This window comes from Gallus gallus, chromosome 6 (genome assembly GCF_016699485.2).
Source record: "Gallus gallus isolate bGalGal1 chromosome 6, bGalGal1.mat.broiler.GRCg7b, whole genome shotgun sequence".
Lineage (NCBI taxonomy): Eukaryota > Metazoa > Chordata > Aves > Galliformes > Phasianidae > Gallus > Gallus gallus.
The window spans coordinates 24,772,732-24,791,275 of record NC_052537.1 but is presented as its reverse complement, the minus strand read 5'-3'; the positions used below and the strand labels follow the sequence as shown (position 1 = coordinate 24,791,275).

The window sequence follows — 18,544 nt, the reverse complement described above, 5'->3', positions numbered from 1 at the left end:
ATTTAAATCCAAGTCAAAGATGGTCAGTTTTACTACTTCGACATTTTTCTCAGATCTCTTTACTTTTTTAAAAGGAGTTTCTATTCTTTTACCAGAAAACTCTCATACTTTGGGGTCCTTGTGAAACAGCGATCACCTGCTGAGAAGAACAACACAAGCACGGAGTTAAAATAGTTCATAATTCCCCGGGGATTTCAGATCTAAGAGGCAATAAGCCAAAGACTTTTTACCTTCAAATGCAGTTGTATTCTTTTTGTTTGCTTGCTTTAGAGAGCCTCTTTCAGACCCAGCTGAGGTGTATAGGAAGGCCACGAGGGATTCAGGTTTCACAGAGAGCCTGTATGTCCTTCCATTTAGTGGTTGCTCTGTATTGTGTTTTAATGGTCTATCAATTCATAAAATGGCAGAAACTCAGTCCTACATTTATTCTGCTTCACAAATAGTTCCATTGCATGTGGAAGTAGTAAATGCAGGTGGACAGAAGTGGAATGGAAACAGAAATATGATTGTGTTGTACTCTGCACAGATGGCTCTGTCTCCCTTGTGCACATGTGTAGCTCTAGTGGGAGGATGTTTTCCTCTTCCCATGCAGGGAGGCTGCTATTCTATTTCCTGAAGCTGTGAGGTGATAACCAGGGTGGGTAGCAATGGGGCTTTACTGGTCCTGCTTCTTATTCTTCTTCCATAAACTCCAGTTACTGGATGTCTTAGAGAAAAGATAGGAGCCTTGACAGGTCTTTCATGTGATGCAGAATATCAGTTAAAAAACAAAGCCCTTCTAATGCAGGACATACCTCATGCCTGCGAGATCTAGTCATGTCATAGTCTGCTATGACATACTTAAGAGTGAGGTTAAATGAAGTAATCAGGGCACCAAGCAAGTCCAGGTCTGTGGCCCTCTAAGTTACTGTCACTGATTGTGCTGGAATTTCCACGTTTTACCTTTCTGTGCCTCTCAGGGCCATGCAAATAGCCAAGCAAAGAAATACAGTGGAGAGAATTTTATTCTTTTGGCTTAGGGCTCTGACTGCATGTGGGACTTGTTTAGCATCTTTGTAGTAGGAAGGTGCTGGTGAAGGCCTGGTGAAGTCAGAGCTTAAGAATCCGAACTGGCAGAAGCCAAAAAAATCCTGAAATGTAAAGATGAGGCTAAAGAGAAGTTGGAGCCATGGACTTGGAAACCTCATCCATTTATGAAAAAAAGACTAAATATTGTATTACTCTGCCTGTGCAAACACAGTGAGCTGGATTCACTGTTCTACCTCAGCCCTGGTCCTTGTCTGGTCCCTACCCATAAGGCTGGGAAAACAACAAAAACTCTCTCTGTGGGCCTCTGTATTCCAATGTGCTCCTCTTCATGCATCCGCAAGGATGTCTGCTGGCTGCCTGAAGGCAGTTGTTTGCTGTTCTCGTTAGTGTTTAGGTGTCAGGTTTTGGGTAAGAAAACAGGCTTTCAGCCTGGGTAATTCTTTGCCAAGAGGAAGGCCTGCACCCACGCAGGTGAATGCAGCAGTGGTGGGGTTTTCTGAACCAGAAAGGACCCAGCTAGATTCCAGAGTGTGGCAGGATTCAGAGCTAGAAGTGAGATTATTTTCTTTGTATATAGAGTAGATCTGTGTGATACAGCTGAAAAGGCAGGCAGCATTAATCTGGCATTAATCCTGTTGTGTTGCCACTCACAGCTGTAACAAGATCCTCAAAGAAAAGTAGTGGAGGAAGGAAAATGCTCCTATCCCCTTGTTTTTTTTCTCTCTGTATGTTTAATTAGACTGCCTCATTTCTTCCTTCCCAGCATCTTGCAGTTCTGCTTTGCTTCCAGACCATAGGTACGTGCAACATCTGTCTGCTAGACTCGTGGGTCAGTCTGGCTTTTTCTCAGTTACACTTCCCCCGTTGGTAATGGAAAGGTGAGCCCTGCTGAGGGATGTCTGTGTAACCACATCTGCTCTGGAGGAGCCAGACGCCCACACCTGCACCAGCCCTGCATTCAGGGCTGCTGTGCACCTACCACCAGAGCAGCTTTCCCATTTCCTTGTGTGTTTCTTCTGAGCACGGTCTCTGCTTCTCAGCTCTCCCTTCACATTCCCAGGGTGAGAACAGCTCTGGCCTGACTTTGAGACTAGTCCTCCCTTGGCCATGGCCTGGCTGAGCTGCTGTTCCCTGGAGGCCGTTGCGCTGAAAGCTGACATCATGGCATGGCTCTGGTGGTGGACACGCTGTGGGTGAAAGGTCTGACTTCATCTCAGTGGGAATTTCCCAGGTCTCACTGAGCTTTTTAGGGTCTCTTGGATGCTGGCAAGCTGGGCAAGGAGCCTGAGCTGTGCTTGCTGGACCCAGAGTCAAATGCAGACTTTCTAAAAGCTTGAATGTGATCCAAGCCAAGTGCAGGCACAGGTGGTGTGTGTGGGATGAGGCTCTATGTTCAGACGTTGATCTCTGGGCTTTTTTCTGGCCCTGATCTGTATAGGGCAGTAACTGGAGACTCTCACCCTGTGTATTCAGGTGGGGAAACCTTGGTACCTGTGTCTTTTTTGGGTGAAAGAATGTACCCAACATCAGCCACGATGCTTCTGGGGCGCGTGTAGCCTTGCTGATTTGGCCTCATGGGTGCAGAAAGTGTTCGTTCTGGGCTGTTATCCCTCCAAATTTGTGTCTGGGCCAGCTCTGATTTCCACTCATTGGAGGGTCTTTGTCATTAAAATAATTATGCAAGTGGTCAATTGGTGCAGTGCCTGTGCTCCTGTAATTTAGGACACAACCATACGTTGACTTTGTGGATGGCTGCTGCAGTTTGTGCTGTTTTGGTATAAAACCCAGCAGCTGAAATTGCCATCAGGTTTGCAGGAGCTGTGTTGATTTTGACTGAAGTGGAGCAGGGAGTGTTCACATGCTGAGCTCTGCTAGTGGGAAGTTTCCAGCTTGCAAGCTGTGATAGCATCTGAACATGAGGGAGAAAGAGGATCTTTTCCAGCTTGTGATTCACTGGAGGACAAACATCCAGTGCTTTAATACAAGGCTTTTGAAGACACTGACGTTCTCCGGGATAAAAGGGGATATCATGATGGTACCTGCATACAAATTGCACCATATTGTTGTTTGTTGCATTCATAAAGCTTTTAAGAAAATTAGTATTTACTGTCATTACTTATTAAAGGCTAACAGTGCTCTCTGTTATGGGTACAGACTTGATTCTAGTCAGTGCTGTGGGCCAACTGCTTGCCTCTTTGTAGAGGTTCTTATCTTGTTCTCATCTCACTGCTCATTTCAGGCATTTATCTTCCACTCAGCTCACCTGATGGTAGGAAACAAAACGTTACCCTCTAAAAAGCCAATTGAAAAATCAGTCACACAAGAGCAACCTGAATTCCCTACCTCTGGGTCTTATGCCAGCTGGAACTGGATATTTTCCATTGAAAATGAGACTTTTGGTGATAAAGTCATGCACAATGACATTTCAATTAATGTGATTGGTTTGGGGTTTTCTTGTAGTAGTAGGCAGTCATCTCTTGTTTTGTGCGGGCAGTAAAAGGAGAACTGTAACTTCAGTTTGCAATAAATTTTCTGCTCTGTGGTGTTTAAAATGGAAGTTTCCCAGAGCTAGAATTAAACGATAATTAGCAGCTGATAAAACCCCCTTGACATCCTGCACCTTACTTCACGCAGCATGAATATTAAGAGCTGCTTGTGAAGCCCAGTTCCTGATTAATATTCTGCCGTTTGTGCAGGAACTGCTCCTTGTTTCCTCCAGGAAGGATTTGTTTGAAAATACACAGTAGGCTGAAAAAAAGGCTGCATTTGTGAAATGAAAAACTGAACTTCCTTCATAGCTGGGACATCCCAGGGCTGTGCAGTGAGTTCTTTGTAACATGTACTTCAATTACTATATGTTGTTGAGAGCTTGTTTTTAAGTGTTTATAGGATGAAACTTCTGAATGTCAGCTGCGTTTTGACCTCTTCAAGGTCGTAAATAGGTATAAAGCAGATTACCTGTAGCAATTATTCATGGTAGTTACAATTTGTGATTGTGATTACAGTGAAGTTCTGTGAACAACGATAGGAAAACACCATTCTTACTTGATAGAGCTTGATCTTGACCCTCCAATGAGCAGGACAAGCACTGAGGACCGAGATCATACCCAGTAGTGCTGAGGAACATCTCTGCTTTGAGCTATGTCTCTATCAAGGACATCTCTGTGCCTGGTCTGTGAGCCATACCTTGGGGGGCTCAGTTTTGGGGTGCCATCAAACGCCACAAAAAGCCCAGCCCTGGCTCTGCAGGCACTGAGCGTGGGACAGCTCTGTATTTATCTGATATTTCCTGCTGCCTCCCTACCCTGTGCATTTGTATGACCTCGGGCTCCCACAGGACTGCTGTGTTCCTCCTCCCCTGGGATATCGCTGATCGCTTTGGCAGAGACCCGTTACAAGATCTGAGCATTAAGAAAAAGACAAAGTAAGCTGATGTAATGTTTGCTGCTTGTGAGAAAGCTGTGGGTCTGGTTCAGGCGGCAGAAGCCAATAACACCCAAATCCTGATCTCTAATGGAGGGAAATGTGATAGCTAAGGCTTTGGAGACCTCTGGACTTTGCTTTTAATATCACACATTTTTACAGATCTTTTCTGATTATTTGAAGTGGTGGCTTCCCAGAAGCAATTTGATTTATGCAAATGAGCAAAGAAAATCAATGGCCGTTTCAGCTTGTGCACCTGTGTCCTGGTGTGCAGGTTTTGAGCCTGTGCATCTCTTGCCTTGCAGAACTCCAGGTTATGATTAAAGGCTTTTCTTGCTCCTGCTATGATCTTCCTATGGAATAGAAGTCAGTGCATCTGTACACTATCCAATTTATCTTTTGCTGAGCTTGAAGAGACCTAAGGCTTAAAGAGATTTACTTCCTTTTTTAAATGTGCAGCAAAATTCTGGCTTGACTGCTAGTCAGTGGCAGTTTTCTTCTTGCAGAACCTGGAAATCAGGGTTGGGACCGTGTCTGCACAATGCAACAGGCCCTGTTCCTGCACCAAATGCATTGGCTGGCCCTGAATGTCCCCTTGTACACAGGGAATTTCTTCTGGGATGGGTGTGCAGTGCCACTTAACGCAGTGCTGACCGCTTGCAGCGAGGTCTGCTCCTGTCCAGTCTGGCACTCAGTTGAGCAGATTTTGAGGACATGACACTCGTTGGTTCTGAAGGGCAGCACAAGGAGGTACCCTCGGGTTCAAAATGCCTGGATGGCTGTGGCATGTTTTACTTCTAGCTTCTGGAGAAAAGATATGTAATTAAACAAGAAGTATCAACTCCATTTACACGTAATATGTTCTCCTATCCTTGTCTCATTCCCTTTGTGAGAACTCAGGGCCAGAATTACAGTATCTGAAGCTGCTTTTGGATTGCAGTCAGCTCCCATCTGTTATGATCTGTTTTTAATCGAATGGATTTTCCATCTGAAAGTAGCTGTTGGACAGAGAACCAGCAGAAATATTTGTGTTGTGAATTAGCCTGGAGTGAAGCTACAAACTTTTTTCTTTTTTTTTGCACAACAAACACATGGAAAAATATTCTTCAGTGCAGTGTGGCTGATCTGAAGGTTGGCCACAACAGCTTCCTTCCCAGGCTCTGACCTCTGGCTGTCTGCTCAGGTAAGGTCTTTAAAGGGGACCTGAGATCTTGTTACTCATTCTGGTTACCTCTAATGGAGCAGATCAGCCCTGTTGGCACTGCTGTATAACAGGCAGAGAGGAAAGTGGGACTGCAGGATCTTCATGCTTTCCAGGACATGAGATTGCGCCTTTCTTTCCTGGTAGAAGGGGGAAAAAAAACCCCTCACTAGTTCTGATTTTTCAGCATCGCTTCAGGAGGTTTCATGCAATACGTCTCATCTTTAGCAACTGCCCAGTATCTGCACCCTGGTAGATGGGCTGGTGTCCTGGGGGAGATGGAGAAGAGGATGATGCCTGTCTGTTTCCAATCACTGGGGGCAGAGCCCTTCACTCCTGGCAAGGGTGAGTGCTCCTGCTGCAGTGCAGGGGCTGAGGGAGGAGGGATGCTTTCCTGTTTCCTCTGCCAGATCCTTATCTCACTCCATATGTGAAATGTGGAAATTGCTTTAAAGACCCAGGAGCTGGGCTGGCTGGGATTTCCATTACACTGGAGTTGGGCAGTCACCCTCAGTGGCTCCATCCTGTGTTTACTCAAGTCTTGTGGTGTCTGTCATCAGGGCAGCAGGATCCGTGCTTGCACTGTCCTTGAGGCCATCTGAGCACAGCCCTTAGCTCTTGGTTTTTCTTTTATTTATATATATTTTTAAATGTACTGGAGGCATTAGGGTCAAAGGGAAAAATTTGTGCATAGTATATACGTATATTTATGTATATGTATGTGTCTGTGTGTGCACCTGTGAATAATTTTTTATCATGTCTTCTGATGAGTGTTTCCGTAAGTGGATTGTACTAGGCATGTACTGGGACAGGACAAGGGAAATCCTGGGCTTATTCTGGACTTACATTGCTTTTTCCATGAATGTAAGAGAACGACCTCCCACTCACTGGCCTGCTTTACATCACCTTTGAATCAGTCTGATAGGTACCAGAGGTGCTGAGCTGACGTGTGTTAGCAGGGTTGGGCTGCTGTAGTGTCTGGTGCGTGATGGTGCCTGTGTTATAGAGCTGTAATCCCTCAGCCCCTTTGAGTTTCCTTTGAATGTCTTTGTTGAACCAAAGCCTTGGGTAGGGCCAAGATCAAATCTCCATAGAGAAGAAAATCTTGGAGTCATAGGGTGGGAGATTGGCAGCTCGCAATGGGTTGTTGCCTCAGAGCTGGAATAGCTCTGCTGGTTGTGAAGTGGGAAACCACCATGAGCTCTCCTGAGACCTCTGCTGAAAGCTGCAGCAGGGCAATAGCTTTAATTTGGGCTAGTCCTGCACCTGCACCTAGGGCTGTATTCCTCTCTGTGAACAGAAGTGGCCATAGAGATGCTGAGGATACCTGTTCTGATTGTTCAGCCTTTGGACATAGCCCGTTCTTCAGAACTCACGTCGACTTGTGTTTTCTTTTCCTAGGTCTATATCATCAATGTAACATGGTCAGACCTGACCTCCCAGATCATCTACCGGAGATATAGCAAGTTCTTTGACCTGCAGGTAAGTCTGTCTTTTGTTACATAAAATATTATTTCTACTTGTGTTTCAAGTAGTGTTTCCAGCTAGGATGCTCATAGATTTAAGTAAAGCTTTGTTCTTGTTTGGTCTGTTACATGTCATGATCTTCAGACTTTTCAGACTCTGTCCTTGTAGGGTACAAGATGAGTGGGTGGTATGCTCACTTGCATTGTAAAGACATTTAAAGCTGACATTTTCATGAATAGTTCTATTGAGGAAGAAATCTAATTTTAAATATTTGAGATGCACTTAGGGAGGGAGCTACGTTTTGGGTCCCCAGAAGCTACTTACCCTGAATTGCTGAAAACAATGGAGCTTTTGCACACTCCTACAGCAATTCAGTAATGGAGACGATGGTGGTAACCTTCTGTTCCTTCTTCTAACCACCTACTCAGCCAGCCAGTGTCCTGGCTCCTACTGGTCTGTTCTAAATACCCAGTGTGACTCCTTCGCTTTATCCCATGCCTGTGTATTTAGGTTTCATTGAAAGCTTTTTGCTGTGCAGCTGCTGTGTGAAGCCTAAGGCCAGAAAACTCAAATGTAAATTACAAAGTTTCTTTGTGGGCATCAGTTGCTTCATTTCTGGCTCCAAGCTGCTGCCATGCACCTGCAGGAGTAAGGAGAGGGAGAGGGAGAGCGAGAGCTTTCTGGCTGGTGTCCTATTTAGCCATAGTCCAGATCCACCGGTACCTTTGTGTAGGTACCAACAGACTATAATTGTATAATTGCCTGGGGTTGTAAAATTTCTGCTTGGGAACAAGTGAAAGCAGAAGCTGGGGTTTGACAGATTCCTTAATGTTGGGAGAAATGCAGATTTTTGAGCGGCAGCTTGTGATTGGAGCTGAGCTGTGGTTAGACTGTCAAGCGAATCCTCACAGCCAGCATTAAGGTTGTACAGAACTTGCCGGGCTGTAGCCTGGGAAATAACACTGACATAATTTGCTATGATAAATCAGTAAAGAAACAGTTTCTCCCTTGGGTGCCTAGTCAGAGATACCCTGGGGAGCGCTTATGCCGTCACTGTTCTTTGTTGTACTTGGGCATCTGAAGTCTCTAGCCAGTTTTAAAAACAATATTATGTTCTTCTGGCTTTTCGGATGGAAGACTGGATCATTTTTATAGCCAGTCTTGATGTCCATGTTTGCTGTGTGACTGGAAGGCCAAAGAGAGATGCTCTTAAGCCCCTTTCCTCTAGTTACTGGCCTGAAGCACCAGGCTTTCCGGTTCTGCTGCTATGAATTATGTGTCTTATGTATAGTGTGTCTGATGTACTTGATGTACTTCCTAAAGATGATCACAAACATTTATTGTCAGCACGTGGCTTGTACCCAGAACCATTTCTTTCTCTTTTCTTTTTTGCCCCAGTTCTGTTTTCATGCGTATGTTCTTCTGGGTCTCCTGGCCTTTCCTGGTAGGTTTGAAAAGTTCCCATCAAGTGTGGAGTTATCAATGGGGTTAGTGTGTTGGACAGGAAATGATGTCTCAATCAGGGAGTGAGCCCTGAAAGGTCCCATTGATAAGTGCAAGGGGGCCTAGCGCCAGTGGAAAACTCCTGCTTGCACAACGCTTCTCCCCCCACGAGAAAATACGACAAGAAAGTAACAAAATTCCCTTCTTTAACCCTTTTCTCTCCTGGAGATGCCTGACAGGGCCACCACTGCATGAGCAGTGACAGCCCTCTGCAGCAGCCTCTTCTGCCCTGGCAGGACGAGGCACTGCAAGTTACTGAGACAGGTCTTCACTTGGGGTTTCCATAGTCCTGTCTGCTCTCTGTAGGCATGCCACTGTGTCTATCTGTCCCTCAGTTTTCCAACTGTAATATGGGGACAAAGCCCTTTACTCTCATGCTGCCATAATGTGATTTTTAAACTCCCAGAGGTTATTCTTCTTTTTCCTTACTATTATTTTCTTCCAAAGTTCTTCATGCTGCCGGAGCATCTTCTAGGTGAGGCGATGGAAATGGACTGTGGATCTTGAATTGCAGCTTATATTCGTGATTCTAATTTGGAAGTCCGCAGTGGAGGCTAGAAAAATAACTGTAAGATCAGGGCATTTTGGTAAACACTCGTATTTTGAGGTATTCTTGGCTTCATGTGCAGTGGTTCTTGCTCAGCGGCAGCTGCTGCTTTAGCACAGCATACGCATAAGCAGGCACTGAAAGGCTCAGGTAGGAGCTCTGCAGCCCCTCTTGCTCCCTGTGCCTAATATTTGGTTAATGGCACCCCACATCTGGTAGACCTGCTTCTGCTGGCTCTTGCTTCAAGCAGCTGCAGCAGGGATGCCTTCATAGCATTTACAGGAAAGCCCTCCTGGTGTTGTAAAGCAGCCATACCAGGGTTTTGCAGCTGAGGATTCCCCCCATGTTTGCTGTCTGAAACATCTAGCCTGTAGTGGTAATCTGTGCTGGGCTGCATCTTGCAAACTGATTTCCAGTTGTGTTAAGATGTGCTGAATGAAGAGTGATGTTTGCAATAGAAATCCCAGGTCAGAACTCTTCATCATGGAAATAGAAGACGAGCTTGAAAGTACCAGACCTATTCCCCAAGCCCATGCGGGGCTGAACCTGGCTGTTGGTCATAGACTGTGCAACTGGTGCTGGGGTTGCTATGTGTTTGTTGGTGATGAAGTGATCCCTTCGCTCCAGATAAGGAGGTTATCTGGGATTTCTATGTTTTTGATGGAAGCCTGAACTTCTGACCTAGCACTGTGTGAGTAGTTGGACCTTGATTTTTGCAGCTTGGTACCATTGCATGGCAGCGTGGCCTTGGCAAGTGGTGATATCACTCTTCTGATGGTGTGGCCCTTCCAGCAAATGCTCAGCCAATTTGCAGGCACCACTCACATACAGAACAGCTGGAGCCTGCAGCTTCACTCATCCCACTGTGCTTATCCCAGAGCTGCATTTCAGTGCTTCCTAAGCCCGTGTCTCGCTTTCCCTCAGCTGAAGTGGAGGAACAAGGGCTAACTTGTAATGACCTAATCAGGGCTGCAATGCCTGATGTTGGCAGTGACACCGGATAGGACCCACAGGGAAATGTAGGGGGCTGCCTAGGGGCAAAGAGAAAGGAATATAAACAATTAATTTCACTATGGTAATTTCACGTTTCATTTTTTTTAAAGAGCCCACCCTTCACTGAACAGCTCTCTCTGCAGCAAATGGCTCGGAGCTTTTTGAGAACCTTTGTATTACTTTCTTTTTTAAATGCTTCCTAGCAAATCTTCTTAAGCAGTGTGGGCATTTGGAGGTTGTCCTGTTCCAAGGATTCAAATCCCAGAATTGTTCTGTCATGCTATTTCATCAGTGCATATGCTTGAATTGGTTTTCAAGATAAGTAATAGGGCAGTCAGTGCAGACATATCATGGGATTTTGAAGCTGGAGTTTGCCACATGAAGATGTGGGACGTACAGAAACCAGAAGCCAAAGCAGTGAGCCAAATGCCAGCTCTGTGCTGCTTCAATGAGGCCTGGAGATCTAAATGTGAAGTTAAATTAGATCATGGTGTTGCTGCACCATTTGATTGTGCAACCCAGTCACATCTACTGTTGAGTGTGGGTCAAATCACAGCAGCTGACTCCGCATGGGTGCCGATGTTTCAGTAAATAGGGTTGAAAGTATTGAATTAACTCTGTATAGATGAAAGCGGTATGATAAATTGCTTGTCAAGTCCAATTTTCTGTTGTCCTTCACCCTGGGGAGGTGTTTGCACCTGAGCACCACGTGGAGTCAAAACCACCTCTTAATGTAATATATTAAGTGCTGCTTTCTCTTGTACTCTGCCTGGGTCCTTGGCTCTCAGCTGCTATACAGAACAAGGGATTGTGAGCTGCTCATCGTGGGGAGAGCCACATGAGCATCTGCCTGTAGAGAAAACTGACCCTTATGGCAGGCTGGTAGCTCATTCAGGCACATTCCATGAGCATCTGACAAGGCCTCTCACCATCACTGGCAGCAGAATCCTATTCTGAATTGGTAGTTCTGGTAGGCAGTGTTCTTATTCTCCCCGGAGGAGCTGTGAAAGAATGTGTTTTATTGGGATAGCAGGGTAATTCCTGGCATTTCCACTCTGACATCTACAGGTGCAGGACCTACATTATTCTTGCTGGGAAGTGCTTTTGGAGAATATTAGCAGGTTGGGGATTTGCAATTGAGTGTGTGCATAAATAATTACCCAAAGTACAAGGTGAAGAAGGGTGGGGATGCAGCCACCTCACCCTCCCACTGACCATGCTGGGATGGGAAGCAGCAGCAGGGTTTGCCACTGGCAAGTATGCAGAGTGGCTCTTTCCCTGCTCCCTGTCTTACTCCGCCAGCTGCTCAGTGTCACTTTAGGCATTTTGTAGGTATTGTGACCTCAGCTGATTGCTGCCCCTCTGCTGAGAAACCCACTGCTCCAGCTAAGTGAGCAGAGTAAATGCTGCCATGCTTCAGAGCTTGGTATCTTAGCTCAAATCCCCAGCAGTGCATCTTGTGCATTTTATCCAGCGACTCCAGGTGTTCTGGTCTGATTCTGTACTGTTACTTGCTGTCTGGACCAGACCATCAGCAGGGGAACCAAGCTCTGTGCTCTGGTGTCTCTGTTGTTCCTGTCAGGATGGCTGCATCTCTGTGCACAAAGCTGGGAAGGGAGCTTTTCTTACCATAGCAAAATGCAGTTTTCTCAAGGGCAAAACACAGCAGTTGGCTTTAGTGGCATGCAGTAATTCCATGCTGTGTTTTTGGCTGTTTGAGAGGCGAACAATGGCCCTTGCTTGAGCAGGAATGTCAGGTGGGCAGATAGCAGCCCCTCCACACAATGACCCACACAGATGTTTTGGCTGCAAGGAGACGTCTGAAATGTCACAATTCTGGAAAGGCAAATAAACAGAACTCTTTTCAAGTATTCGCTTTGTGCATCAGTTAGCAAAAAAATTATCTGCCTGATGCTGATTGCTGATCTAAGCAGGTTTCTTCAAAGTGGTGAAGAAAGAGGAACTCACTAGCAGCCAATTAGAACATTAAAAAAAATAATAGAGAATATCAAGAATTTTATTAGGGAGCGGAAAGATGTAAGTTGTTTCCAGGCTGACGATAAAACATCAAGAGCTTCATTTGTTATTGCTAGGGCTATCCTGATTGTTTATAGTGTTATAATGGAGTAACTGAGCACTGAAGAGCACATTAAACAAAAGTGGTACTATACTATGAAAAAAATGTCACTGCATTCTATAATTCTGCTGTTCGTATTCAGGCTGGAGTTCATCTGACTGCTGCTGCTATTGGTCCTTCTTCTGTAATGTGGTGTTCTGTACAAACATGCCTTTTTCTCTTACCCCAAGCTGTATCAAATATTGTAATGCCCACTCAGTTTGTGGCTCACAGGTTACTGTGATTTAAACAGGACCCGGCAGCTTCAGCAAATGGGCAGAGCAATGGGGGAATCATCGCAGGGTGCTTGTAGATCCATGTCTGCTGTAACCCTGATGGAAATGTTCTCAACGTTAGTTGATTTGGGTTAATTGCCTAATTGGAGACCCACAATTGCTAAATCTGCTGGTCGAATTATGGCTGCTTTGATAGGTTGCATGGGCATTTTGTTTTATTATGTTCCTGCTTTCCGGCTCTACGGAAGTGGTGGATCAGCAAGCTGAAGCATGTACTGCATATATCAGGGATGAGGAGTATGGGTGAGAATGCAGTGGGGCAAGTGTGTGCCCGAGTTTGTACAAGGAGCCTGGCTTGGGCTTGCTGCAGTGTGTGAGGGCACCCAGTGCCATGGGAGGGGAAGGAAGGCTGCTCCCTGCGTGATGCAGCTTGCCCCTTTCATGTGGGAGGTTTGTGTTAGGAGGATTCCCAGCCTCTGACAAGCTTTTGGGGAGCGTTCGTGTACGTATGAAGGTGTGTATGGAAACAGGCAGAAAAGCTGGAGGAAAAGGTGGGGTCAAATAGATCAAGGGAGGAGGTGGGGAGAAGCAGTGTGGCAGAGGGCTGGATGGAGCTGTGGTGTGAATGCATGGTGAAACATGAGGCATAGGGAAAGAAAGGGAAGTCCTTGCTCACTGGCATTGTTCCTGCTGGGCTGTACTTGCAGCAGGGGATCCAGGCTCTGCAGTCGCAGTGTGGGCCTCCTTCTGCTCTGGGCTACGCTGGTGTTAGACGACAGCATGACCTCAGGATTACTATGCTCCTGCTCTTGGTGTGGCAGCATGGGCCCCTCAGCATCTTAGTCCTGCTGTGGGATCCTTCTCTGGAGCAGGCGCCTGGCAACCTTGAGGTTCAGAGTTTGGGTTTGACTTCAAGGCTCTTCTTGATGGTCTCGAGGCCATAGGGATGGAGTTACTCCAGCAGTTGGGATGGGTTTGGTTTGACAATAGCTTCCTTAAGGACAGAATTGAAACTGAACCTACACTGGGAAAATTCAGAGGAAATCAGAACATGGCTCTGTCAACATGTCTGGTCCCAAAGGTCAGCAGCAGCTCCTTGGGGAGAAACGGCACATCCTTTCTTCTGGGTAAACACGAGCTGTCTGCTGCTGCTGTCCTGAGTGAGAGGATGGCAGCAGTAAGGCCTGCAGGTGGTACCGAACACCAGACCCCAAGCCATCGCTGTGAGCACTGCTCGTGCATGCCAGAAGCTGCGCTGGTAAGACTGGTTCAGCTCCTGGTAGCGGAGACTCCAGCTGCTCCCCTCAGAAAAATCGCCCAGGGGCAAGGTTCCCTTGGAGAAAAAACTAAATAAAAATATAACTGATGTGGTTGTTGAGCTGGGAATGATTGTCTTAGCAGGTCTGAAGGCTGTTTAAATAGCATTTTCTTCTAGGGCTCAGTCAATGCCTTAGGATACTAGCTGGCTTGGGGCACTATCTTTGTCTTCAGTGAATGAGTGGAATTGTGTTTATACTTCTTATTTCCATCATTATTTAAATGTTTGCCTGGCAAAACAATCTGCTCAGCTTCCAGCATTTGTTTCTGAAGAGACGTTGCACGTCAGACAAAGATGAGGGCCATGATGGGGAAATGGCAAAGTGCCTGCTGAGCTACAATTGAGGCTGCACTCAAAATGCCCACAACAGATAATGGGCGGTGCAAGAGACCAGGCCTGCAGGAACCCTCCCCTTTGAACTTCTGTAATTGAGTGCTGTTAAGATGTAAACCTGATCCTTCAGTGCTGCCCATACTCCATGGAATCTTCTGCATGGTGGCTGCTAGGCAATATTTGTTGCTCAGCCCCAATTTACTCTGCATGCCAGCTTGCCCTGTGTCAGGCAGGGACGTGGGGGGAGTTTAGTAGGCGGTGTGGGAGCTTAGCTCCAAGTGTGATGGCAGCAAGCCAAGAGCAGAGGTGGTACGCACTACCTTGCTTTGGTGCTTGGAGAAGTCTATAGACATGGGGAATGGATTTTGCTGTCCAAAGGTTAAGGTTTTTTTATTTTCTCTGGGGGATGTACCCCAGTAGGAGAGGTGAGTCCCTGTAGTACTATCTCAGTCTTCCTCTGTGCACAGAAGAGATCACAAAACCAGGAGCATTCACATGACTGTTACATCCTATGGAGAAGGTCTTGGAGCTGTTGGGGGGGGGGGTGTCCTGAGCTCAGTGTGGGATGAAGGTTCCTGGAAGCTGCATCTCTGAGGGTGGTGCCTTCTTCCATTCCCTTGCACTGCAAGACCAGGATCCTGGATCCCACCATGGCATCCGTGCCCATGATGGATGTTGTTTGGGGTAATTGTGTCACACGGGAGTTGTTCCATAAAATGTTGATAGTGTCCTAGATGTTTACATGTGCTTATTTCCCTGGTGTTTTTATCCTATTTGTAGAACCAGGGGTATTGAAACATTTCACTATACCATCAAAAAGCTTTTACCTTATCCAACCCAAATTAAACACTAATTTGCTTCTCAAGTCTTGCAGGAGCATGACATCAAGTGGCATGCTGCTCTGAAGAGATTTTTTTTTCGCCTCCATCCTTGTCATCATCTCACACACTGTGCTCTGCCAACCTGAGTCTCTCCAGAGGGGCTGCATAATTAGTGAGTGCTCTGACTGCTGAAGGTGATGTGTTGCATATGCTGATTCTGTGCCTTTTGCAGCCTCTAAGCAGAGGTTCAACACTGGCAGGTCTTTGTTAGCATTCAATTTGTAGTTCTTTAGTTAGGCTCCCAACTTCAACCTCCCCCAGCACAGCTTGAGGCCAATACCTCTTGTTGACTTCTTTACTGCATCCTTTTAAAAATGCAGTGTGCTACTAGTGTTCCTCCTCTTTCTTAGGGGACATCTTCCATTTGGCCCACATGCTGTGTCTGGCACTGCAGTTAGACACAGCATGAAACTGCAATTAGTTGAGCACTTGATTGTGTGAAGGGAGTGCGTGTGGACGTACACCAACATATCACTGATTCCTACTGGCATTACTCAGAATTACTCAACTGTGTGCTGTTGGCCAGCAGGTAAATGTTACTTGTCAGAGAAAAGCCTGGGCCCCTGGGGCCAACAGCACTGTGGGTTTCAGTGTGCTGCTCCTCTGATGTGTTGAGCAGCTGCAGAGTGCTGCCAGTGGCTGGTGTGTGATCTGAGGTGGGAGATGGGTTGGAAATTGCTTCTTAACAATGCTGGTGTCAGAGATGAGAAAACTGACAGAGCACAGAAGTGATGCACTCTCACTGCTTAGTAAGAGCCTGGTGAGATGTGGTTTGTAAGAGATGTATTGTCTGTGTGAGTATGAGAGAGAAAGGTTCACTGAAGCCTTTTGGCCCAAAGCAGTGTGTAAGCATTGGGGAAAGATGTGGGAAAATGCAGCTGTGTTGATGCCAGCTCCTGCTTCAGCTTTCCTCTCCAGTGCGGATCTGACGGCTGTGAAGTGGTGCCACATTACCAGATGCTCACATATTCATGGGGTGGTATTTTTAGAACTGGGCAAACATTGAATCTTTGTGAATATTTGCAAGCTATAGACAAATTGTTTTACCTGCTTTCTAGGTCACTTTGTTGTGGTGCTTTTTTTTTTAATCATCTAGAATGAGTTTAATGTGAGCAGATTTGTCCAAACTAAGAACCTCAAGGGAGCACTGCAGAACTGTAATGGATAGCAGATTTCCTAGTGTATGATTTCTCACTGTCTGGAATGGGAACCTGATTGATAGAGGATTAAAACTGCCCTACTGGGGAGCAGCTGGCACACTAGCGTCAGGTGCCTGCTCAGCATCCATCTGAGCTGCAAGCTTGTTCCCTGTAAACATCCTTCAAGGAATACCTTAACAATATCAGACTCTAATTGTGGACCTCCAGAAAGCAGAGAAAGCAGCGAAATCAGTCAAAAGGATCACTTGCTGTAATTATTCCCTTGTTTTTTGAGATTTGGTTTGTGCAAGTTGTTATCAGCACCTGTGCCCCATTGCTGACACCTATGTCTGTGAGGGTGGTGAGGCTCTTCTGGATATACATCTAGAGGGAGGAAATATAACAGGTTCTCCCAAATGAATGGAGTTGATTTACATCAGCTGAGGAGGATTCAGACCTGTTTTCCTCATTGTTGGTTGCTTTTCATGTTAAAAATGTAAACATGTCAGGAACATGAGTTTCGGCTGCTAGTGGAAGTGTCAAAACTTGCCTGAAAATACCAAAAATTCGGAACAATGCTTTCAGAATTTTGGTATTGGTCCTATGGCTGCTGCCTTTGTTCCTGGCCCGCGTCTTGTACATGGGATTATGTAGAACTGTGGTAGAATGGGGCTGGATGCTGCGCCTCAGCAGTGTGTCAAGGCTTCGAGCATGCTCCTACAGTATCCCACCTCTGTCACTCTGCTGCTGGAAGCTCTTGCCACAGCCCTCTGGGTATCTCTAGCAGGATTTAAGCTCAGCCCTGGGAGGAGCCCACTTGTTTGTTAACCTCGTTCCAGGTTTTGTTTGCTGGAACAATAAAACACAAGCAGGCAGTTGGACTGTGGGACCAGCCCAAGCCAGAGCTATGGCCCCAGGGTTTCTCTCCCTCCAAGTGCTGCTTTATTAGCGTATTTCCTTTTTTACCAGAGATCAAGATTAGCCTTTTGCTGCAATTTCTGTGGGAAAATGAAATTCCTTGTCAGGATTTTTTTTTTTTCCATGGCCTTTTTTCCCTGAAGCACTCCAAGCCCAAAGAGTTCGGGCAATGACAGTCCTCCCCCTCCTTGCCGCTTTGCCACTCGTAATCGCTCTCAGCTTTCCCTTATTTATACTGCCGGAAAATCGCATGGAGTTCACACCCCCAGCCCTGCTGCACAATTCCACTTTTGTGCACAGGACACAATCCTTCACTTTCATTAAGTGTGCTCAGACCGAGATGAGAAGTGCCTGTTGTGTTAGCATCCCTTGGCTCACGATGAGAGGAGCCGGTTGTTTCCACAAATGTCCTAAATAGCCCTGCAAGGGTTATGGGGAGTTTATTTACATTAATGCATTTAAGTGCAAATAGAAAATCGCCCAGCCAAAATGGAAAGGTTATGCGGGGCTCTGCCAGGGCTCTTGTCCCTGCCACCTCGCCGCTGCCGGCTTTCTGCTCCCAGGGCTCTGATGTGGGAAGGCTGTGTCTGGAAGGGGCTGTAGCTCTCGATACCGGCATGCCAGAGTTTGCTTACAGGACAAACAAAACTATCTGCAGGGTTTCTTCCCCTGTGTGCTGTGCACAGCACTACCTGTCATAGGAGATACTCCTGCTCAGGCACACACCAGCCTGGTTTTTGAGAACTGGTGGCTGTGTGCTTCTTCCCATGGTACCTAAGAACTGGTTTTTTCTGCAGAAGTACTGAATGGAGTGGGAAGTTGGGAGTTTGTTTCCCACCTTATTGCCTTCCTGCCTGCATACAGTCATGGTACATTTCTCCTTTTCTGGAGCCAGAGCGGTTTTGTTTCTCATGCAAATGCAAGTATCCAACTGCAGAACTGTCTTTTGCAATTTCCCCTTTTCCTCCTTCAGGGGAAGCATTGATGAGTCTTCAGTGGAGCAAAACACACAGGAGCAGTGCCACTGAGCAGATGAGTCTTGCAGAAAGCAAAAATACCCATAGTCTGCAAAAACACAGCTTTTCACACACTTGTTCCTGGGTGCTCTGTTTGAAGAATACCCTGCAAACCAGGAGGCTTTGCTCTCTGCCTTTTGCTTGTGAGTTAAAAAGAGAGACCTGTTTGATAGAATCTGTGCAGGAAAGGGAAGGCTTGATCTCGTATAGCGTGCCAGATCCTTTGGCAGCGTCTGGATGGAAACCTGCTTCCTCCCCTCCCATAGCTGGGCAGTGAGTGCTTCTAAGCTCACTTTTTTGATGCTACCCCACTCAGCTGCTGGGTTACCATTTGCTCTTCCCTGCCCATTTGTGTGAGTTGCTGACAAATTCACGATTGGCAGAAGCCGTGAACAAACTCACTCAGGTCTGAACAGAGGCCCAG

At 46.3% G+C, this 18,544-nt stretch overlaps 1 protein-coding gene across 6 annotated transcripts in view; it reads left to right on the top strand.

Annotated features, from left to right (window-relative positions):
* SH3PXD2A (SH3 and PX domains 2A) overlaps positions 1–18,544 on the top strand; it is a 234,666-nt gene that overhangs the window by 31,858 nt on the left and 184,264 nt on the right. For all 6 annotated transcript variants that reach the window (XR_001467193.4, XR_001467191.4, XR_001467192.4 and 3 more), the window contains exon 2: positions 7,055–7,135. Coding sequence is in view for 3 of the 6 variants with exons in the window: in XM_004942262.5 (XP_004942319.1) it covers positions 7,055–7,135 (81 nt within the window). In the remaining 3 variants the exon portion in view is untranslated. The remainder of the gene's footprint in view (positions 1–7,054; positions 7,136–18,544) is intronic.